This window comes from Theobroma cacao, chromosome 2, assembly GCF_000208745.1.
Source record: "Theobroma cacao cultivar B97-61/B2 chromosome 2, Criollo_cocoa_genome_V2, whole genome shotgun sequence".
Lineage (NCBI taxonomy): Eukaryota > Viridiplantae > Streptophyta > Magnoliopsida > Malvales > Malvaceae > Theobroma > Theobroma cacao.
Window position 1 is genome coordinate 40,403,699 of NC_030851.1, and position 24,184 is coordinate 40,427,882.

The following is a 24,184-nucleotide window of genomic DNA, read 5'->3' on the forward strand; positions in this document are numbered from 1 at the left end:
CCCCCCTTTACTCGTTTATCACATTTTCAATAATTACATTATATTAAAATTATGAAGTAATAAAACAGTCATCGCCGTCTCGATGTCATTATTATTTATTAAATTGTAAAATAAATTTATAAAACCAAAAAGTAGATTTTTTTTAAAGAGTGTGGGACCTACCCTCCAGGTCACTTATTGGAATGTCCTTCTCCAGTCTGTCTGGCAGAGTTGGTGGGTGGGCTGACAGTGCCATGTCACTCTCGACAGTTGGAATCTTCTCACCCTTAAGGGCTGACGTCATCCAACTCCAATTCTTACCACGTGGCACCGTTGCAGTGGCACCACCAATCTTATCCGTTCCCTCCAAAATCCTAGGGCTGATGTCAACACAAACGACAAAGGAAAAAAGCAAAAGAAATTTGAAGCAGTTGGGTCACATCATGCATGACTTTTAGTTTCGAGCCGCTGGTTGCTTTACAGGGGATTCAGTTATGTATGTCCCGGCTGGGCTAGGCTGGACTAGCTGCCTCAGAGCTACCTAGGTCTTTTCACCATCGAGTTAATGGCTAACTATCATTGTTCTTACCCTATTCCACCATCAACCCTTTATGCATGTCACATTTTCTTTAAATATATATATATATATATGGGATGAAATTTGAATAGGGAAAAGATGATTGAGAAGACTTGTAACAAGTTTGTATGATATTTATTTTTCAATAAAACAAAGTTTGTATATATAATATATTTTTTCTATTAATAATAAATTTTTCATAAAAAACTTATTTTGAAGCTTTGTGGATAAATTTCAGCAATAGTTCATAATCTTTTATCCCAGTTTTGCTTTAGTCCCTTATCTCTTAATTGTTTCATTTGAATTTCTAAGTTTTGAAAATGGTTTTATTTTGACCATTTCGTCAAATCATGCTATTAAAGTTGATGTAATGTTCACATTGCAAATCACGTGACACACCACATGAATATTCTCTTGATATTTCACATGGATATTTTTCTCAATTATTAACACACTAACGTAACGAAAGGATCAAAATGAAATCACTTTCAAAGATTAAGTATCCGAATAGATTAGTATAGAGATTATAGATTAAAATGAAATTAGAGTAAGAGATTCGAAATACATGGATGAAATTTACCTGAAAACTAATACTACAAGCATACATGTATATTATTCCATTTAAATGACTTAAATTTGATCCGATATGTATAATACACAAACGGAAAAAGAACGTGCACAATATTTAATTAAACACACTAATATAAGACATAAACACACTTAACACCGAATCAAATGTTCAGATGCCACGTTGTATACATTCTTAATGACACACATAGGCTAAAAACTTTTCATGGATATTTCAATTCTCATTTTGTACCATATGTGAACGCTATGATGATTGAACAAGGTTTCTATTCATGAAACGGCTGCTAGCAGCAAAAGTTTACCAGTAACAAAACCCTAAGAACCACACCCACACACACACTTGGGGGGTTCGTTAAATTATTGACTTGTGAAAACGATTTGTACAATCATTATTCGATTTCCATGGAGATGAAAATCAGTCTTATATGCATATATACATATGAATGATAAGAAAGATTTTAGAATATTTTTGTCAGTTATGGTAAGGATGCTTGCAAAGAAACCTTTAAATTTCTATATGTCATTGTCAATGAATCATGATTTTGATTATCATCATCTAGATTTTGGCTATCATTTTGATGTGAATTGCCCCCACCGAAAGAAAATTCAACATTGGTGTGAAAACATGGATCTATGATAAAACCCAATGTATATATAAAAAAGTATTAATTACATTGGCCCCCACTAAACCTCTTAATTTCAAACTAGCTGATTGTCACGTGATAGACTATGGAATAATTCATGGAATCTTCAACAATTTTCCAACCCTACCTAGACATCTCAAGGTACTCATTTTTCTTTCTCTTTTCTTTTCTTTTTTTTTTTTTTTGTCTTTTTGAATTACTAATTAAAAAACTTTTCTTGAGTAAATTCCAAATAACATCATTGTCTTAAAAGATAAAGCTTTCATTCAAATCATTCTATATTAGAAATTGAATCCAAGATGATTTTATCTTTCTTTTCTTGTTAAAAATAGGTCAAAGATGAACATGCATACCTATAACTGATGGGTTAAGTGAAAGAATTTTTTGCTTGAAAATGACTCTTTTATCATTTTATAATATCTTATTTTATGGGTTTTTGGCTTTTTCTTGTTAAAAGTTGTACAAAGACGAAAATGAATAGACTAGAAAGCCATATGGAAACCACCAGTGAATTTAGGGAATAAGTCACAGAGAATGTAAGTTCTTTTTTGGGAAATGGTAGCTTAAGAGTAGTTTTCAGAGTGCAAGAGACAGTTGAATGAAATTCCATGTGCATGATTGATGAAGCAGTTGCATGAGAAACAAACACTGCTAGAGCATTAAACTTAGCACAAGAGTTGTATTATTTGTTTAGATATGGAGAGAGGAATGAGGATTTCGATGTGATAAGTCCTTTCAAAGACATTACTGTATCTCCCATCTTTCTGTAAATGAATCATTTGGGTGTGGAAGATTCTCTCCTCTACTTTCTGTGTACACGAATTGTGTTTAATGTGCCGACTTGCTATGCTTTTGGGATCTGAGAAAGTTTTCAAGGTATGGGTTTAAACTCTATCCTATCAAACAGACAGTGGAAAGAAAGTACACCAGAAAAGAATAATTTGATTACTCATTTTAAAGTCGGTTAATTTAGTCACTCTATTAAAATTTTTTTAATTGAATAGAATCGACTTAATCGATTTAATTTTATTAAATATGTTGATTTTAACTGATCTTACCGACCACCAACCTTGGTAGTCAGCTTAGTTTACATTTTTTTTTTCCAGTGAGATGGAACAAACTTATTCTATTTGATTCAATCTAATAGATTTCACTTCTCTAGTATTTTATTTTTGTATTATAAGATAATTGTGAATCCTGACATTTAAGCTCTAAAAGGCTGCCATGAAAATGAACACTCACTTGGTCCACTTCAGATTCCGAAGTCAAACCAACCATTTTGCGTGGCTGAGGAGAACCAATTCAATCAAACACATGCTTAGAGTCCCTCGTCCATCGCATTCTTGTTGGTTTATAAGCAGGTAGCCTCTATTTCATAAGACAGCACCATGGAAAACACGAACTGAGCAATAAGGCCGAGGGAAGTATCAGTCCAATAATGTTTTTGTCGATTCTCTTACTAAATTTGATGTTTAAAGATTTGAGATATTCTATGCTTGATGATAATACGAATTGAAACTTCCCAAAAAAAAAAAAGGAAATGAAATGAAATAATTACATAATACTAACCAAGAGAAAATCAGGATTTTCAGCCCCCACTCAAACAGGAGTAAAAAGGCTCCAGTCATTCACCTTGAAGCTTGTAACAGCTAGTTTAAAGACTTCAACCATCGGCACAAGCCCAGATTGCATAGCAGGAACAGCTAATCCAGCACCAACTGCACTCGCACTCTGGCTCAAAGGGCTGCCAATCATAATAACATAATTGCAAACAAGTTACAGAATATCGAGACATATTTCCATAGTAGGCTGAGCAATCAGATCAAAGGATTCCTAGTTATTGCTTTCAGCCAAATTGTTTGCCAACACGTTAAGCTTGACCTTGGAAGAGTTGGTAAATCAATTTTTTAGTAAAAAAGAAATGGCTACTGGGAAAATTTTTGAATACCATACATTCACCTTCACGACTATTTCAATGGCAAAAGGACAATGAAGCGCTGACACTTACTGTATCAAGATGGGCTCATATGCAGTTATCAGAACATCTGTCCCAACTTCCTTAAGACGTAGGTTGGCCAGATAGACCTGCATGTGTATTCATCAAAACCACACTTACCAATTTAAAACAACTAAATAAAAACAGAGAAAACTGAAAACAGAAAGCAAAAGCACCTTGATTATATTTTGTGCTTCTCTTCCTTGCCTTCCCTTAGAAACAGCCTATGCATAAGTAACAAAATTAGAGATAGAAGACATTAACAGATATAAGGCAACGATGAGGGAGAAGGGAAGCGAGAGTCCAGTGAACTTGTTGAATTCATAAAGCAAGGGTATTAGAAACCATCTTCAATATGCTGATCTTTTACATAGAAACTGTGTTCATAAAAAATTTATTATCCAACTAGTAAATGATTTAAAAGCACATCTTTATACATTCATAGATTTTTTGTGCTGCATAAAAACACACCAAAATGTTAGCAAGGTTGCTGCCTTACAGAAATAGAAGGAAGAAAAATGAGAAATCCAACCAATGGTTTTCCAACCATGTACTGAAGCACATAGCTCAGCGCAAGTTTCCAACTTCTACAATCACATCCCAGAAAATTCTCAGAGAAGGAAATTTAGGGGAAAATTTACAAGTAAGACACATATTACTATCCCAGCAGGTCTAAATTGCAACCATCTAACAGCCAGGGTATTACACTTGAAGAACAATAAACAAAACCTTTTTGTTCTGCTCTAACCAAGGGAAAGAGTGTCTGACCTAGGGGCAGATCAATCAGAACTGAAAAGCTCATGAACATTGAAGATAAAGGACAAGCACACATGATATCAAAGATTCATACACTCTTTCCAAAATCTCAGATTCTTCACTTTGAATTAACTCAAAACAACAAGTTCAGAAAAATTTTAAACCAGCAGAGCTTTGGCTTGCCAAAATTATCTAATCTTACAATCTCAGTTAAATATAATGCCATTTCATTAACAGAACAGAAAAAATGATCTCAACATGTGCAACTAAGGCTATTTAATGTCACAAAATATCAGATACACCTCATACTCTTCCATTTAGAAACTGCCTAAACTAGGAAAACAGAATGGCCACAGCTGAAATCATATAATTACTCCAAGTTAAAATACAAGTATATGGTAGCCCAACAATCAGAAAAAAAATTATTCTAAAGAAAAAATCCAAATTGCAACCTTAATTTTAGCTTTTATCCCAAGCACATCCATACACATACAAGTACAGACAAAAACAGAACACAAATTTGTTTTCACTTCAATAAGCCTCATACTTCAATTGTCTTTCATAGGAAAAATCATAAACTGGTGGTATTTTCAATGACAAAAGTCCTACATAGATCGAATAATAGTACAGAGGAAATGCAACATTTGGCAGAAGTTAAAGGTTACCATACCTAGCATGTAAAATAACACAATAAATTGCTGATTTAAAAAACATTGAGAATCAAGGAAGAGCACAACCTAATAACATGATGTTTGATGAGGCAGGAATCTGTAGGCAAGCATAATACTGAAAGTTGAACCTAGTAAGAATGAAACTCTAGTCACATGCTATCAATATGACTCATACCATTTGGCCAACTGCAGTTGTAACAACAGCTGGGATGTTTCTGTAACGCAATCCAGGGGCCTCAACCGCTGCTGACTGCTCAAGCAGCTGAAACACAGAGCAAAAAGGAAAATGTTATATCTACAACATATTGAGTCTCAAACAACTGCCAAGTAAATCCAATCCCTTCACGACATTTTTTTTCCCACCACTATTCCTCTCCTTTTCTCCTTTCCATATTCTGGTGCAGGGAAAAGAGCTCTTTAAAGTGTAGAAACAATTGTTCTGGATGTCTATAACATCAACAGAACCTAAGTAAATATAAAGACAATCATGGCAATGCATAGAGAAATTTAATCCTAATTACCAAAGGGCATGTAGAACTTGTAGTTCTTATTTTATTAATGGTTTAGCCATATAAGCAAGAAGGAATATATTCTTTAGCGGGGTATACTTGATAATTTACAAGAAAATAAAATGGGAAATAAAAAAAATACAGAGAACAGAAAAAGCTAACTTAAAAGTGTTGAGAGCCCCAGGAGAAAAAGGGGAAACCAAGCAGCACACCGGGTTAGGTAGACCCGACAAAAAGTTTACGAGGATCTTAGCTACATGTTAATGCCATAAACCTATAATTCTATTATTCATAATATAAGATTAAAGCTTCTCCAAATTAACAATTCTCAAAGGATATGATAAACATAAAACCCACAATACTAGCAAGTACTAGAAGGAAGCTAATTCAAATACATAATTGCTTTATAAATTACTGTTTCCTTTCCATAAAAGGACAACTACCATAAAAATCGTTACAAAGCCATAAAAAATAGCATGAGGTTACCGTGAATCCTTCACCGTCTTGTTCAACAGCAAGGTCTTGAAGAAACCAGACAGCACTTCCGTCATCTCCAACTTCATGCTTGTAATCTAGTAACTCAAAGATCAAGCTCTCATCACGCGCAGGGTCCACAAACACCTCCTTCGATCCCAAACAGGACCAACATTTCAGAACAAAAAAGGAAATAAAAATTCAACAAATAAATAAAAGGGGATTGGGGGGTTGGAAAACTAACCTGATGATCGGGAACTTGCCTGATGTTACTAACATCCTAAAACAATGTACAATATCAAATACAGAGGTATTAGTTATAATTATTACTATAACACATGACATTAAGGAAAATGAAGCAGAGAAAAGAAAGTAACCTGAAACCTAAGAGGAAATGTAGTTGAGATTGCTCCACCGAACAAAGGCCTTTCGGAGTACAAATCCGCCGACATGTTTACCAGACAGAGACAGAAACCGGGAACTCTCCGTCACCGCTAGTTCTTTGACTGAACGGAAAATAAAGATTAGAACGGCGGAGAATTGATTTTGACTGACGAAGACAAAGCCGAAGACCAAAAGGGAAGGGTCTGGTGTTTTCTTCAGAGATTCTGCAAAAGGCGCGGGGTTTTGGTACGGTTATTAAAGGGGTGTTTTGGGGAGGAGCGTTTAGATAACGCCATCTCTGATTGAATTTAAGCTAAATGGTAGGGGTAGAAAGGGGAATTTGGTTTAGGACTGTTTGTTGAAGGTGTAAACGACGCCGCTTTAAAGGAAAATAATAAAAAATAAAAAAATAATATCCTTTTGTATCAGAGCCAGGTTTCGATCCTGGGACCTGTGGGTTATGGGCCCACCACGCTTCCGCTGCGCCACTCTGATTTGTCATTAGAAATTATATATTTGTAATTTTAAAGTAATATCCTTCTTTTCTTAACAATCTTTCACCAGGTAAAAATCACTTATACCCCTATAGTTTTTTTATTCTCAATTAACACCTAATAAATATTTTTATTCTCAATTAACATCCCATGAATAATTTCTATTCTCACAATATACTACGATAACTTCTCTTCTCACAAGAGGTAGACTATTAATTTTGTTTAATAAAATTACGATAATACTCTTAATTCAAATTTAGTATATTTGTTCACAATATTTTTGTAATTTTTGTTGAGTAAAATTAACAATCTAATATCCTATGAGAACAAAAGTTATACACAATATACTAATTGTTAATAACAATATTCACAGCGGGCTAATTGAGGGAAAAAAAAAAACTCTACAAGATATCACACAAAAAATTTTGAGTTTTAAGGTTTAAACTTGTATGTTTTAATGTTTAAAAACTGTATGTACAATTTTACCTTATAATATATTATTGAGTTTTAATGTTTAAAAAAAAGAGGTTTCCATATCAAATATCTCTATTAGAAAAGTCTCAATTTCAAATGTTTTCTTATCAAATCATTAAAAAACAAAATCAAATACCTAAGTTCTTTTTTTAGTCAGTTGCCAACCAAGCGAGAGAAGAAATAATACATAAGAATAGAAAAAGTTATTTCTCATACCGAACATGTTATAAAGACATTTAGAATTACTCTCGTTCCTAAATGTGGAAATCTAAAAAGTAACAAGATAGTATGTTTCTTTTCTACAATGGTAAAACACTATACAAATTTTTTTTTTGCCAATAACATATTATATGTAGTGATGCTTTTTCTTATTTAAGAAATTATGATATATATATACATATATTAGTATTATCAATTTTTGAGATGGTATTAGTTTTAAAGGGCCATTATCAATTACAATTTTGGTATTAGTTTTAAAGGGCTATTATCAATTACAATTTGATTTAATACTAATTGTGTGTTTTTATGCCTTTTGATATAATTAAACGTTAATGTCAAAATCTGAATATATATTTAAATTAAAATTTACTGTCAAATCTAATGGTATAATATAAAAATAACTTTTTTTAGTAAATTATGTTAAAAACATGTTGTCACAAGTCGAAACCTAAACTCAATATCGTGCGATCTTAAATTTTAAAAATAAAATTTAAGTAAACGTATAAATCACATATTCATATTCTCAACCTAAAAGATATGTTTGATATGTAGTGAAATGTTCATGTTTATATATCTAAGATTAAACTCATTTCTTATTTATATGGGATCCCTGACGCATATACTATTAATAATTACAAATTATTTTTGAGGGACCATTATCACTTACACTTTATTTAATACTAGTTATGTGTGTTTTTTTTTTTAATTTTTGTACTATTAAACATGAATGTCGAAATTTAAGTATGTATTTCAATTAAAAATTTTAAAATAACCAATCATCAAATTTAATAATAATAATAATAATGATGATGATTGTGCTAATTAAATTTGGATAAAATATTTTTTTTTCTAAAGTTTTGGAGGAAAAATTTTCAATAGATGTGGCCTGAACCGGGCCCAATCAAAAAGCCTAAAAGAGGAATAAAAGATTAAAAGTAGAAGGTTGGCCCGTCGGCCCCCCATCGAGACGTTTTGATTTAAAAAGGGTTAAAGAATTGCTTCATCTTTCTACCAAACGGCATCCAAAACCCAACCGAAAAGGGCGAAGTCTTCGTTACCTTCTCCTCCCTCTCTTTAAAATATTTTTATTTTTAAAAAAATAATTTTCATTTGCAAACTTCCTCTTAATAAGTAAATAAATAGTCTTTAAATAATAATTATTTTAATTATATTTTCCTTTTTTTTTTCGTTTATAATTTAAATAAATTCCAAATTTTCATTTTTAGGTCTGCTGTCTGCTGCTCTAATCTCCCCCTCTTTTCTTTTTTCTTGTATATCTGAAGCAGATAATCGGGAAAACAATCTTTCCATTTTCAAACCCTAACCCCGCGCCTCCCCCTTTTCTTCTCGGTGAATCGGCTAGTTTTCGCAGAAAGTGGTTTTAATCGGACGATTTTATAGATCGTTTTAATTTTTGATCGCTTCCTTGTTTTTTTTTTTTGTCTGGCACGTTTTGGTTGAATTCGGGTTTCGGATTTGGAGAAAAAGAAAGAAAGGAAAGGAAAGGAATGAGTAATCAAAAGAAAAGGAATTTCCAGATAGAAGCGTTCAAGCACAGGGTCGTGGTGGATCCGAAATACTCAGAGAAGACCTGGAACATTCTCGAACATGCAATCCACGAGATTTACAATCATAATGCTAGTGGCCTCAGTTTTGAAGAGCTTTACAGGTTTTTTTCGCTATTTCTTTTAATTAGTTTATCTTAAAATTTTCAATTAATTTATGCAATTTTAGTGCCTGATTGTTTGTAGCTGCCTAATATGTTATGTTATTTTTGAAATTTTCGATCTCAGTATTTAATATTTTTGCCTTTTTTTTTTGTTACGTCGGTTATTGCTGTAAATTCGATGCAGAAATGGATATGTTTTCAAGAAATAATTTTGTGTTTAGATTATTGAAACTTTTCTTGAATTTTATAGAGAAGTAGCTGACGGAAGTTTAATTAGGGTTTGGTGTTTAAATAATTTACAAATATGAAGAGTTTCTCATCTGTAAGATTGTATATGGAATTATGGATTTCCAGCACAATAGTTAGGTTATGAAGTTGTTGAAAATGGTTCTAAAAAATGAATATGGAGGTAATCAGCTCAGAGAGATTTAATCAAATTGTGCTCGGAGTGGTTTAGTAACTGACATGTTGCAAACGATTGAATTGTCCCTCCGTGGATAATTTTAGAGCTGATAATGTTTTTGTATTGGACATGTGTGCTTGATCTCTTGATAAAGGTAGACTATTTATGCCATTCTGATTGGCAGGAAAGATCTGTTGGTCTTGGGTGTGATAAGCTGCAAAAAGTTTAACGCGTTTATCTGTATTGTTCTTATTGGTTTTGATAACAATGAATCAGGGTATGGTTTTTAATAGGGATCACTACATGAGGTACAATGTTTGTTTTCTACAGTAGTAATGGTTTCACTTGTATCTAGTTTTCAGATTACTTTTGAGCTAAGCACATTGCTCTGCATGTTCAAGATTATCTATTATATATGTTAGTTATATATTATGCCAGAGCAAAGTTTCCTGGGTTGATTGCCAATTCTTTTGCTGGATTCATGGATTTCATTTTTGCCAGCAATGGCTTCATTGGATTGCAGTGGCCCTTCTGTGATAGAACATTAATGTTACGAGTGAAGATGTACAGCAGAATAGACATGGGAATGCATGTCTTCATTAGAAAGAGGGAAAGTTAGTTCAGAATCAAATCATTGAAACTCCAAACTGAATCCTTTCCAAAAAAGAAAAAAAAGAATAAAAAGCATAATGGAAGGGGGATAGGAAAAAAGATTCTTTTACCCCTTCGATGAACAGTGATGAAAAACAAGAGGTTTTCTAGAAATTTGTTATTGATATGAATTTTGGTTAGAAAGCAGCTTATTATAGTTTTTTCTTTTATGCTTCTTTCTTGCTTTTCTATGCAGGCAAACTAAAGATGCTTTAAGTGCAATCTATCTTGAGCCTTTCTGGTTTTTTATAGTATGTGCCATCTATTTTTACATTTTGTCCAAGTGGATTTATCACACACATTTGATAAGAATGGACAACTCAGAAGTCATCGTTTTGCTGCTAAGAGTCTTCAACTGGAGTTGGCATTGCCTATTTGGTTTCAGATAATAATGATATCTTCTAGAAATCTTAAAATCTTGCTCTTGAAAGGGCCGGTGATTATGTGCTCTCAATAGATCTCTCTCATTGCGACCTTTTCTAAGTGAATTGCATGCGAGCTCATCTTATTTTAGATTTTTTCTTTATAATATTGGCTTTTTGCCATGAATTCAGGAATGCATACAATATGGTTTTGCACAAATTTGGTGATAAGCTGTACTCTGGACTTGTTACAACTATGACTGCACACCTGAAAGAAATATCAAAAGCCATAGAGGCTGCTCAAGGTGGTTTGTTTCTTGAAGAGCTGAACAGAAAATGGAATGACCACAACAAGGCTTTGCAAATGATTCGAGACATATTGATGTACATGGACCGGACTTATATTCCAAATAGCCGTAAAACCCCTGTTCATGAGCTGGGACTTAATTTGTGGAGGGATAATATTATACATTCCAGCAAAATACATTCAAGGCTTCTGAGCACTCTTCTTGAACTAGTACATAGAGAGCGAACTGGTGAAGTTATAGACCGGGGGCTGATGAGGAATGTAATCAAGATGCTTATGGATTTGGGTTCTTCCGTTTACCAGGAGGATTTTGAGAAGCCATTTCTTGAGGTTTCTGCTGAGTTTTATAAGGGCGAATCTCAGAAATTTATCGAGTGCTGTGATTGTGGGGACTATCTGAAGAAAGCAGAGAGACGTCTGAATGAAGAAATTGAGAGAGTTACCCACTACCTGGATGCCAAGAGTGAAGCCAAGATAACTAATGTGGTGGAGAAGGAGATGATTGCTAACCACATGTTGAGACTAGTTCACATGGAGAATTCAGGCTTGGTAAATATGCTTCTTGATGACAAGTATGAAGACTTGGGAAGAATGTACAATTTATTTAGAAGAGTTCCTAACGGTCTCTTAACAATACGAGATGTGATGACTTCTCACCTCAGGGAAACAGGTAAACAGCTAGTTACTGATCCAGAAAGGCTGAAAGATCCTGTGGAATTTGTCCAGCGGCTCTTGGATGAAAAGGACAAATATGATAATATCATTAGCTTGGCGTTTAGCAATGACAAGACATTCCAGAATGCTCTGAACTCCTCTTTTGAATATTTCATTAATTTGAATCCTCGTTCTCCTGAGTTCATTTCTTTGTTTGTGGATGACAAACTTCGAAAAGGTTTGAAAGGAGTCAGTGAGGAGGATGTGGAGATTATTCTTGACAAAGTTATGATGCTGTTCCGCTACCTGCAGGAGAAGGATGTGTTTGAAAAGTACTACAAACAGCACTTAGCTAAGCGGCTTTTGTCAGGCAAAACTGTATCTGATGATGCAGAGAGAAGTCTGATAGTCAAGCTTAAGACAGAATGTGGATATCAATTTACTTCGAAATTAGAGGGCATGTTTACAGACATGAAGACCTCCCAGGACACAATGCAAGGGTTTTACGGATGCCATCCAGAGCTAGCAGATGGCCCTACTCTAGTTGTTCAGGTTCTAACAACAGGGTCTTGGCCCACTCAGCCTAGCATTACTTGCAACCTGCCCGCTGAAATGTCAGCGCTGTGTGAGAAGTTTCGGTCGTATTATCTTGGAACCCATACTGGTCGGAGGTTGTCCTGGCAAACTAACATGGGGACAGCAGATATAAAAGCAATTTTTGGGAAGGGTCAGAAGCATGAGTTGAATGTTTCAACCTATCAAATGTGTGTATTGATGCTTTTTAACAATGCTGATAGGCTTAGCTACAAGGAGATTGAGCAAGCCACTGAGATCCCTGCTTCAGACTTGAAAAGGTGCTTGCAATCAATGGCATGTGTGAAGGGAAAGAATGTTCTTCGGAAAGAACCTATGAGTAAAGACATTGGTGAGGATGATGCTTTTTTTGTCAATGATAAGTTCACAAGCAAATTCTACAAAGTGAAGATAGGAACTGTTGTTGCACAAAAGGAATCAGAACCCGAAAAGCAGGAGACACGACAAAGAGTGGAGGAGGACAGGAAGCCGCAGATTGAAGCTGCAATAGTTAGGATCATGAAATCAAGGAGGGTGCTGGATCACAACAATATAATAGCCGAGGTTACAAAGCAGTTGCAGTCGCGGTTCCTGGCCAATCCTACAGAGATTAAGAAACGGATTGAGTCTCTTATTGAACGGGATTTCTTGGAAAGGGACAACAATGATCGGAAATTGTATCGGTATCTAGCCTAACGACATGGCTTCAACAGATCATCACTTGTTTCCCATGGAAAGGTTAGTGTTTGACAATTGAAATTGTACCCTAGTTGGTAAGTGAAAAATTTGTTTTTACATACTATGCGATATCTCCATATGTTTGAATGGTTATCGATTTATCTCTGCTTTTCCTATTTCACCCCTCCTCTCTCTCCTGCTATCCACCCTTCTGCACCTTTCCATGTTTGGCGGGCTCAGCCGGCTGCCTTTATTATCGGAGGACTCTGTCGACTGGTAGCGGACACATTCCCTCGTTTCTTTGCTTTATCAGTTTCTTTTATAGTAGTATTGAGTATGCCCCTGGCTATTTCTACTCATGCTTTGTCTTTGAAAATATGGCGAATGTCATATTATTGAGCCGTATGACATTCCAAAAGCATTAAGAATAATCTGTCAAAATCCAAAGTTTATACTGAGAAATGTAATGGATTGGTAAGCAGTGCATGAAATCTCGAACATCGGTTGGTTGGATGTACAACTTGGAAATATTCGTCACAACCATTTCCATTTTTAGTCAAATAAGTAAACAACTATGGGTTTCCCAATATAGAAAATTTTTCAATATGCTTAACAACCGTAAAAGCTTCGGATACATACAAGAATCCCTTATTCCAGAATTCAAATAAATAAAAAGTAAGTGAATATGTGTGACTGTTCAATCCAATTAGGAGTAAAAGCACCATTGCTACCATGTGGAACAATCATGGAGGTCAAATCAATGGCCTACCCCATCATAACAAGACTTTATTTCCCATTTGCGGAGTCAAAAAAGTATTGGAAGCTATGACGAATCGGAGATGAGGAGGAACGTCTGTATATCTGCAAAAGTTTTAACATCTCTACCCCACAACCTGGTCATTAAGATCAACGGGTGAGTATAATCTCCGTAAATCGTTATTTTTTATGATGCACATACACGTACTACTACATACACTCGAGTGAACAGCCATCGGTTTCAAATATGATGCACTTATATGGGAACGGATGTTTGTAATGTTAATAGTTTGGTAGTGATGCCATGGGAATACTGTATGTATCTTTACATACAGAAAGAAAGTCATTATACAAGACAAGTAGAAAGTAGACCTTACCAGCAATCGATGCCCACAGCATTGGCTCCCACCTTATCTGCCTTTTGATCATCCCCAACATGCACCACCTTGCCGGCATCCAGGCCAATTTGATCTACAATAATTCCAAACAACTTTTTAAGGAATGCTTCCAAAGGGTTTTTTACCTTCATTTTTGGTCTTTGGATTATTGTAAGAAAATGTGAATTTATTAGTTAATGTCTTGAATATATAATTGGACAAATATTTTTTTTTTTATATTTAAAAGGTGAGGAGGGTGATGGGCTCTAAGTGAATCATCTTATGTTATAGAAGCATAAAAGACTTTGCCATTTACAGCATTATCGTACCGTATCATGCAATTCTAAGGGAAAATAGCAAGCACCATCACCAATTAAATTGGAAATTCTCAATGCTTAGTGCTATGCAGAGAAATCTAGAATTAATTCAATGCTATTCTATATGGTTATTACTCCAAATATTCCTGCACCTGAGAACATATGAAACAGTGAATGCATCCATAATCCTATATCACATGGAAACATCCAAATACATCATTAGTGAAATACGTAGACAGACCGTTGCAGTCGACAGCAAGAGTTATAACACTCACAGTCCCTCAAGTTTTTAAACACAGCAAGAGATATAACACCCATCATCCTCAAGTTTCTAAACAGAGACAACATGCTATACAGACTGATAGCCAAGCTAGTACTGAGATGGAAAATTTAGGCAAGCACAACACAGTAGTAAATATATTATTTATCAATGAATCCAAGAAAATACTTTGGTGCTTTAAGACAAACCTAAAGCAGCTTTGAATATCCTTGCATCTGGTTTTTCATAACCAACCTCTGAAGATATAATTAGAGCATCCAACCTGAAAAGAAACTATATACGGTTACAACTCAAAACTAACCCATGCCCTTTCTTTCCTTTGAGGCAACTACATCAAAATAGAAGTGGCAACCAAGATGGAGGTATGAAACCAAAGTTTCATTTCTTTTTTCTCTGCATGAACCAACATACACTGAGCAAAGAGGACCTAAACTAGGCCCACAAAATAAATAAATCGATCTCAAGTACAAGAAAAAAGGTAACCCAAGTTTCAGCAGTAAGAAGACATGGGCACTCCTAATTAAGAGAAAAAACAGAAGTTGAAACTTGAGTTCTTTTCTGACTTGAGTGGCAAACATTTGTTACTATGTCATGAATAATTAATACATTAAAAGAAGTTGCTTAATGCTCAAAACTGCAAGACAACAGCATAAACAAAGTACTGACACTTACAGATCTATGACATTGAGGTCCTTCAATACCCTCCTTAATCGGGTGTCAAAATTGGACACGACAGCCACTTTAACTGTGCCATCACTCACCATATGAGAAATACATAGGAGGAAAAAGAGTCCATTCTCACCACTCTGTATTACTAGTGTTAGTTATGAAAGACAAAGAAGAGGAATACTTGATGAATATGACCTCCAGCATTTTTGAGAACGAATATCGTATCATAAGCTCCATCTGGAAGACGCCATGCATCGCCATTTGCATAATGCTGAAAAAGGAAGTAAATGAGGCTTCAGATTAAACAATTCATCGTACATGAACTGCTGACACCATTATTTGGAGTTTGGAATCGTGGGTAATTATCAGCAGCCACCTAATTTCTTGAAATTTTTTTCATTACTACAGTATGGTCGGACCAAGGAGCATGAAAATGGAAAAAAGTAGGTCTCAGACCATCACCTCATAGACTTCCTCGAAGTAATCATCATTGGAACAACCAGTGGCTTCAGAAACAACAAGTTTCCAGAAAGGCTTCCCATCTCCCTGTCAATAACACAACACACAAAAGGTGGAATTGATGTTCAGTTACAAATTAGGAGTCATGATACTTTATCAGAAGTTGGTTCTATCAAGTTCTAGCAAGTAGATAGGAAACCTAAGTCTGCAACATTACATCAAACTGAATGGATGACAAGGAAGAGTAAAAGCTGCTAGTCCACTACAAAGGAAGTTATTCCCTAAAGAGGGTATTAATAAAAACTGACAGGTAGTGAACATTTTTTCGCTTTTCAGTTCATAAACTACCAATAACACGGTATCAAAGTCGACCACCTTTGTAAAGAAATGGATCTCAAAAGGCAGCAAGTTTTCAGGTCAGTGCAAATGGCTAGAACAGCATGCATCATAGCCAACACTTACTGGCAGTGATGCATGCACACGTGCAAGCACATCAAAGACCCTCCCTAATTAACACCATGCATTCCTTTCAAAGAAAAGAGTTCAGTAAATTAAATATATTAACAGAGCACCGGCTATGAAATTTGTTGTTGAAAAGTTCATGACAGATTCATTCTCCTATCTAATATCAAGAATATTAACATAATTACACATCCAGTTCCCAGCATTGACTTGAGAAATCAACAATCTAGGCACGCAATGACAATAAAAAGAGCGCCAAAGAGAACAAGGAACCTCATAACGGAGCTTCTCGGGCCAGGGAGCAGCAAAAGCCCTCTTAAATCCTTGCTTTATTTCAGCTGAACTCAGTTTCAGTCCTGAAAGGAAGTCAAAAGTTGTCAAATTTAAAGAAAACTAAACACTGGGATTACCATAATCTCACGCGTTAAATCAAGAAACGCCATCTCAAAACTAGAGCAAACAAGAGATAATGCAAAACCCACATTCAAAACATATCTAAATTTATTAAAAAAAATAATAATAATAAAAAGGTAGCTGAAAAGTGACCGTATTTAGCCCCAATGGCAGCGTAAGTCTCTTCCACGGGCTTCGGCAATTGCAAAAGAGTGCCTGCGGCGTCCAACAGCAGCCCATCGTATGCCTTTTTAACCGAATTTCTAACTGCAAAAGATACCAAATCAATAAAATTTAAACCAAAAGAACAAAGTTTTTGGTTTCCTGAAAGAGAAAAGGAAAGGGTGAGTGGAAAAACCAGAGCGGAAGTGGATGGACATGGACGAGCTGCGAAAGGGATTAAGGGCTCTCAAGAGAGAGTTGATATTGCAACATTTCGTCAAGCAAGCTTCCATTTTTTGGAACCAGACCGCTCTCTTGTCTCTTCTACTTGGGTGATCAATGCTAAGACAGAACACCCTCTCTATCTCCCTGTTTTTACATTTTACACCATATTTTACCCAAATTTGCACGCAAGTTAGCCATCTATGTGTTAATGTAGTTGGTTCACTCACCACTACAATTTTCATTGCTGTTTTCAATGCCCATTTTCAAATTGAAAATATTAATATTATTATTAACATTAATTTTACTAAGTTAAAAATATTTTAATTATTTTATTCTTAAAAATAGCAAGAAAATTTTAACCAAGAAAAAAAAGGTCTAGATAACTAACTATCATATTTTAAACTTCAAAAAAAACAATTTATCTTGTCTCAAATCATTGGATTTTTTTTATTATTTACCCTTTAAATTATGGCTTTGATCATTGATGCATTATTGCAATGCAAGAATTTAGTTGTAGCTACTTTTAATTGAATATGTAACAGAGATTCTTGAAAAAATAGAACAAATAGAGATCTTTACAGAAAAGGGCTTAAATCACTTACTAATTACTTTACAACGTTGTACCAATAAATTATTTTAATAAACTTTTATTTGAACATTTGATTCAATAATATAGACTTGTACCCGATCCACGAGTGGATTCAATTTTTTTTTTTTTTCAAAATCCAAAAGAGAAAAGCTCTATAAATCCTTATGGTACCTGTTGACCAAATATGCTTGTCTCAAAGAGTGAAGGATGGAAATGAGATATTGGAGAAAACTTAACAAAATGGAAACAAGGAAGTCCATTTTGTTTAAGTTCCCTCCAATACTCACACTTTCAGCCTTGACAGCTCCAAATTAGATAAAAGCATAAGTTAGTAACAGCAGCATTGGGCAAGTTTATTGGCTCAGCAGGCTAAGACAAGACTATATTTGTAGAGTTACAAGAAGCTGAAACAACACAAAATTCATGAGAATTGGTAAGTAAAAACCATAACAGAGCAGAACTTGGCTTACTCTGTAACTGAACAGCACATATTTCGTTGCAGGCGGTAGGAAATCTTCATCAACAGAATTCGCATGTTCACATAGTTTTATTACTGTTCTTTCTTACCAAGAGAGAACAGCATATCCCCTCTCTAGCAAACAAGACAGCAGCAGCATGACTGGCATGCACAAAGACAGTCAAGTCTTGAGATGCTGAGAAATACAATAAAAACCAACAGTTTTGGTTGCTTCCCAACAATAACAAATAAAAAACAAAGCTATCAACAGAATCCATCAAAGTGACTACAACAGGGGAAGGAGGAGATGCCTACTGACTGCTAGTTCTTTATCTATTCAAAATTGAAAGAATATAAGGATATTACAAAGCATTATGGGAAGCTCTGAAAGCAATAAGCATCTTTTTTTTAACTATATTTTCTTTTTTTTTAACTATATTTTCTTTTTCTTTCTTCTTTTTCCTTCTGGATGGGGATTTGGGAGTCGACTTGGAACTAAGACACAACAGGGCAGAGTAATCCCAATGGGATTTTCCCCTTCACGCAAGTAACACTGTCTGGTCTCATCTCCAAATGATTCACACACCCATGATTATGGAAAAATTCTATAAACTTAAGCCTCACTCCAGCCGATGTGTAGCCTCAAATTCTCAATACAACCCACGATAATTAAGCTTTAGCAATAAATCTTTATTAGCTTGGAGTCACATTGAACCATTTCGTAAGGCCACCAAAAAGCTCCATTTCTTCAGCAAAAGGCTACTCTGCCAATAGTATTATGCACTTACAAATATCTGAAGTAACTGGCCCAACGTTAATTCTTGCCAAGCTTGAAAGTCCATGAGTAAAGATTCCTGGAAGAGAAAGGTTGCAGGTATATTTCATAGATAACTCCTGTTTTTCACTTTCAGCGTGGATATCCCTGCATAGACTGCATCTGTGCTCCCAGAAAACTAGCATAATTTTCTGTAAATAAAAATTCAAGAAGTTCAGGATTACAATTTTATCTGTAGTAGTTTATAAGTCTAAATGCAATACAAGTTCTCTGAACTCAAGTATCTTTGCACTGAGCCATCCATGATCCACGTAACTAGTCTAACTAATATGCTCCTGTTGAGTTTGTTTAATTTTAAATGCAATGGATCCTACCCCAACCTGCAACTTGCTGGTTTGAACTCCATATTTAAACAAGTTGCTCATATGTCACCAATAGATTATATTGATGCCTAATCAAATGATATGATCCAGTTTGCAGTCCAATTTAAGAGATTTCCACTGAACAAACTATATTCTTACTATTGAAGCAGATTACATTAGCTTTGACCTAAAAGTACATGCAGCATGTCATAGGTTCACAAGTCAAAAGTTGAAGATACTGCAATCAACTTTAAACATCTACCATCAGCAGTGGTTCAATGCCCATTATTTTCTTGACTGAAAGATACAGTCAAAGCAATAAGATCAATGACTACGATAGACTCAAATTCAACTTAATTCACCATAGACCTTACTCATAGAAATATTCTACTTGGTATCAGATGAATGTCAAGATTGAGGAAAACTATTGCAGGTGGAACTTGCCATCACCAGCTACAGTTGGATGAGAGTTCCTACATGTATAAAAGGTGCTAAGGCAGACCCATTAACTTCTAAACTTGGAGTTAATATCAAGAACTTTTTTCTTTGATATAAGCAGGCATTTAGATACAAATTATACATGGAAAATTAGCCATTCATCATACCTGATTAATCAAGGAGGTGGCGGAGAAGGCACCGTCCGATGCCTGAATAGCTTTGCTAACGTTCTGCGCTGACAGTCCTGTATAGAGTTAATTTACACAAATATTAATCGTTAAAATAGTAACCTTTATTATGAGTAATGTGTTATTCATGCATAGCATGGAACCATCTCGTTTACAGCACAAGAAGATAAACACTTAATAGGAGACTTTCTATTTCTGAATTTCAGTGCTAGCATGGCAATATGTCATTGGAACAATGACTCAGGAAAAAAAGTTGCTTCAATTCTCTTGAGGCAATAGGTCTTAATTTTCTCTCCTCCCACCCACGGAAATCCCACATACATGAAAGTTTCAAAGGCTCCATGTTTCTGAAAATTGTTAAGCTGCGTGCAATCAACTCAGAAACCACTGAAAATCAGCGACAAAACTACTTTCAGGAAGATTTTACAAGAACCGGAAGTCACTTGTCAGATGGATATGTCAAATCTCAAAGCAAACCATATGTATCAGGGCAATCTGCAAATTAGTGTTTTCTAACAATAGCATTTGAGAAGCAATTAGATTCAATGGCTATCAGCAGTCATCAATGTGAAGCTTATTTTACAAATCTCAGATGTCACATAAACCATTTGATAGACAAGAGTTTGCTAACACATAGTGAACAGTTCAATCATAATATTCAAAAAGCTTTAGAAAGGAAATCGACCAAATCTCTATGTAGAAAGCATACTTTAGCAACAGTATGCCGCTGCACCAAACAGCATGGTGACAGATATACTATAACAGACTACAGTTCTCTGCAAAAATTAAAAAATCACCTTAAACATATTTAGATGGAACGGTCTATCTGGATTCATTCTCCTCAACTTCAAGTAGGTATATGCAAAGCTTAGTTGGTCACGTGAGGTAAATCGATCAACTTCATTGAACCACAGGCATGAAAATAAATTTGACATTGGTGTATGAGCCCGGATAATAAAGGAACCTTCAGGCACATCTGCAGGGTACATTGAGCACAAATCAGTACCTGGTATGCATGGGAGCTAAGATAAAAAGAGAAGGCTGATGTCCAAACATAAAAAGACACCAAGATACGCACAACTTGGAAGAGGAGTATTTGGGTCTGAAGGATTAAACTTCGTGAGGCCATCAGATTGGTAAAACATAAACTGTTCATCAATGGCTGTATGGTTGTACTTATTTAGACGCTTATTTTGCAGTACCTCCTCCCAAACACAATGGCGATCATAGTGGTTGGAAATGGCATACTCTGCTCTCATTCGCCACAAAAAGAATTCAATGATTAGCATTGGGTCAGTATTAAGTCGCATCTTACTGTCAATCCAAATTGAATACCTGAAAATAAACATTAAATTATAGTATTTAAGTTAAAGACTCTGTCAGACTTAGAAGGATAAGCATGAGGCTTACAAACTAGAGATGTAACCTTACCGAGAAGAAGGAAAGAGGCGATGTGATAAAAACTTTGGCACCTTTCCAGTTTTCCGCATGTCCAAATATGGTAAGTTCCTCACAACAACAATTTTCCACAGACCAACATATCCTCTCTCATCAGGAATATGTCCTTCTGAAGACAGTTTTGATAGCGTTTGCTCATCCACAAACATAACAAAACACACATTTTTCTTGGCAAATTCACTAATCTGAAACAAACAAAAAGATATAGCGCATTACTGACAGAATAGAAAGTTGTGGAAATCATCCTAAAATTAAAGCAACACTACAAACCGATTACGTCTTTGCTTCTTCCAATATATTACTGTACCAACATTTAGTTAAAAGTCACATAAACTATGCTCAACTAGACATGTCAACTCAAGCATAACTAGGCAGTGAAGAATAGGATATCATCCAGGATAAGATTCGCAAAACATGAGAAGGAAACAGAGACAAAAATCAAACTAGAAAGTCAATCATACCTTGCATGCATTACATACATCAGACTGAAGTATCCTGACAGTGAAGTTTTCGATAAAATTGTTTTGCATGTCTATCCCTCTAAAGCCTTTAAAATGCATTTAAATTTAGCATAACCAACAATACTTTGAAGAAATCCCTCTTTTCTGCTGGCTCAAAATCTTCAAGTTTGCATCCTCTACTCTTGTTGGTTGAAACAGGTGATATGTAATACTGTTTCTATTTTTCTTTAGAAAATGTTATGCTTCTTATTAAAATAGCTATATGAATCATGAATGCATAAAGAAGTATTAATTCACTGTAAGACAAAAGACATTTGAAATAAAGATGCTCATTATCACATCTTTCAGACATGGAATCATGGCAAACAATGAGATTTGATAAGAAATGTCTCATTTACCAATCTGCTAGTAGGTCTCCTCAGAAAGTCAGAGCTCCCAAAAATGCAAGAAGATACTGCAACCCGACAAGTACTCATGTATGCCTTATCATTTTCACTCAACTCAAAACCAGTGCTTGAAAATCTCGGCGGGCCTTTGACAAAACCACAGTGAATAGTTTGATTCCTTGCAACAAAGGATTTCTCTCTTTCCTTAAGAGTTTGATAACCTCCAAATCTACTCTCAAGTGAATTGGCAGGCAAAGGATTCTTCTCCCTCTCTACATATTCTAGCGAGAACTCTGTGAAATTCATATAATTCTTGGGCTCTATAATATTATCAACTGCTGCTGCAAGCCCAACTTCACAAGGAAAATCTGAGAGATGATACGTGGAGCAAAAACAAAACTAAATGGTGTTAGACATAGAATAATTTGTAAAAGATAAGTGTGGTTTTAAGGATATAGATCTTCAGTCAAGAAAAAAAGGGAAGAAAAAGGACTTAATTAAACATATCAGTAAGATAAATCAAATGACTATCAATGACAAATTGACAATTTAGCCGACGTACAATCTAGATAAAGCATTCACACAAAGCAAAAATAATCACAACTGACAAGTTATGTTCTATCTACGAGTTTGTATATGATTTAGCAATTCATTACTATGTAGAATAGCTCACTACTCATGCCATGAACAAGAAAATGAATGGAAACTTATCAGTCTGCACAAACATTCCTTCATGTTTTTATCGAGGTTTGTTCTGGTTTTGTAAGATGCAGTTATGTCAAGGTTTAATACGTTAAAATGCAAAATGCAGCTTCCATGTTCATATCATAATAAAGACGGGGAAGTAATCAATCATGTTAGTTCTCTCCCAGCGTTGTCCAAAAGGGAAACAATGTGACAACTGTAATGTAAGCAAGGGCAAACGAGTAATAAATCAGATTTTCCTTTTCTGCTCCTTCACAAACATTTTTCTACCACTCATTGAACAATTAAAAATGTTTTCAATGCTCTTAAACAACAAACAAAGTACAAAAATTAAGGAAAAAACTTCTCTTACGCTGCTTACGACGCTTGCTTTTGGGTGGCGTCACGGCGGCATCGTGGATGGAAATTTTTTGATGTACTTCTTGTGATAAGGAAAGGTTATTTTCTTCCTCATTACCTGCACTTGCACAAAACAAATTAAATTAATTATATAAAAAATCAGAAAACTTGGATACGTCATTGAAAATGAATAAAATGTAGCGTCAAGAATAAATCAACGAGCGAAAAGGAGAGGCGCGAATCTGACCATTGGAGAGTAATTTAAGGTCAAAGGTAGCGAAATAGAGCAAGAAGAGCGCTGCTAGAAGAAGCGCCACCAGCCAATGGAAAAATCTAAGCTTAAAATTACGAGGAAACCTCCTTCCTCGACGACCGACACGAAATCCCTGCTCGCTTCGAGCCACCGAGTTCAAAAGAGCACCGATTATGCCGCCTCTTCTCTCTTGCAACCATTCGCCATTGTACTTACTCAAAACCATCTTAAGCAAATCTTCGAATAAATTGCCAATAAAAACCAGCACCTCGTCATCTCATCTGCCACCAAAAACAAAAAAAAAAACAGATCATCAGATCTATGAATCCGCCATTGCTTCAAGAATGGAGAATCCGATTAACCTGAGCGCGAGCAAGAAGTGAAAATCGAAGAAGATGATCATTTGATTTCTTTTTTTTTTTCTTATTTTCTTCTCGGAATTTAATAACCGGAGATGACTAAATCACACGTTGCATGTCCGTGCCGACATTCGAGGCTTTTTCCCTGTTATAAGGAATGCTTTCCATAGTGTCACATTTTCTCATGTCTCAAACTTATTTTATATTTATTATTTTTGTAATTTTTATTTTATTAATATATGTAAAGGATGT

At 35.1% G+C, this 24,184-nt stretch overlaps 4 protein-coding genes and 1 non-coding gene across 5 annotated transcripts; 1 reads left to right on the top strand and 4 right to left on the bottom strand.

Annotated features, from left to right (window-relative positions):
* LOC18610437 (probable ran guanine nucleotide release factor) lies at nt 2,383-6,860 on the bottom strand. Its single transcript, XM_007046083.2, has 8 exons — nt 6,572-6,860; nt 6,439-6,474; nt 6,207-6,344; nt 5,387-5,473; nt 3,961-4,008; nt 3,797-3,873; nt 3,358-3,532; nt 2,383-3,190 (listed from the first exon to the last, which is right to left on the bottom strand). The coding sequence occupies exons 1-7, from the start codon at nt 6,644-6,646 to the stop codon at nt 3,388-3,390; spliced, it is 606 nt and encodes a 201-aa protein (XP_007046145.1). The 5' UTR covers nt 6,647-6,860; the 3' UTR covers nt 2,383-3,190; nt 3,358-3,387.
* Nucleotides 7,002-7,073, bottom strand: TRNAM-CAU. The gene has a single exon. It is a non-coding gene; the product is annotated as a tRNA-Met (tRNA).
* Nucleotides 8,949-13,243, top strand: LOC18610438 (cullin-3A). Its single transcript, XM_007046086.2, has 2 exons — nt 8,949-9,434; nt 11,043-13,243. Exons 1-2 carry the CDS (start codon nt 9,274-9,276, stop codon nt 13,078-13,080), a joined length of 2,199 nt encoding a protein of 732 aa, XP_007046148.1. The 5' UTR covers nt 8,949-9,273; the 3' UTR covers nt 13,081-13,243.
* LOC18610439 (haloacid dehalogenase-like hydrolase domain-containing protein 3) lies at nt 13,619-18,097 on the bottom strand. Its single transcript, XM_007046087.2, has 10 exons — nt 17,923-18,097; nt 17,134-17,306; nt 16,929-17,042; nt 16,656-16,738; nt 15,924-16,007; nt 15,657-15,732; nt 15,465-15,537; nt 14,981-15,054; nt 14,196-14,289; nt 13,619-13,955 (listed from the first exon to the last, which is right to left on the bottom strand). The coding sequence occupies exons 1-10, from the start codon at nt 18,009-18,011 to the stop codon at nt 13,886-13,888; spliced, it is 930 nt and encodes a 309-aa protein (XP_007046149.2). The 5' UTR covers nt 18,012-18,097; the 3' UTR covers nt 13,619-13,885.
* Nucleotides 18,265-24,084, bottom strand: LOC18610440. Its single transcript, XM_018115528.1, has 9 exons — nt 23,936-24,084; nt 23,568-23,854; nt 23,334-23,438; nt 22,289-22,644; nt 21,403-21,614; nt 21,050-21,306; nt 20,769-20,947; nt 19,951-20,027; nt 18,265-19,174 (listed from the first exon to the last, which is right to left on the bottom strand). Exons 2-8 carry the CDS (start codon nt 23,797-23,799, stop codon nt 19,959-19,961), a joined length of 1,410 nt encoding a protein of 469 aa, XP_017971017.1. The 5' UTR covers nt 23,800-23,854; nt 23,936-24,084; the 3' UTR covers nt 18,265-19,174; nt 19,951-19,958.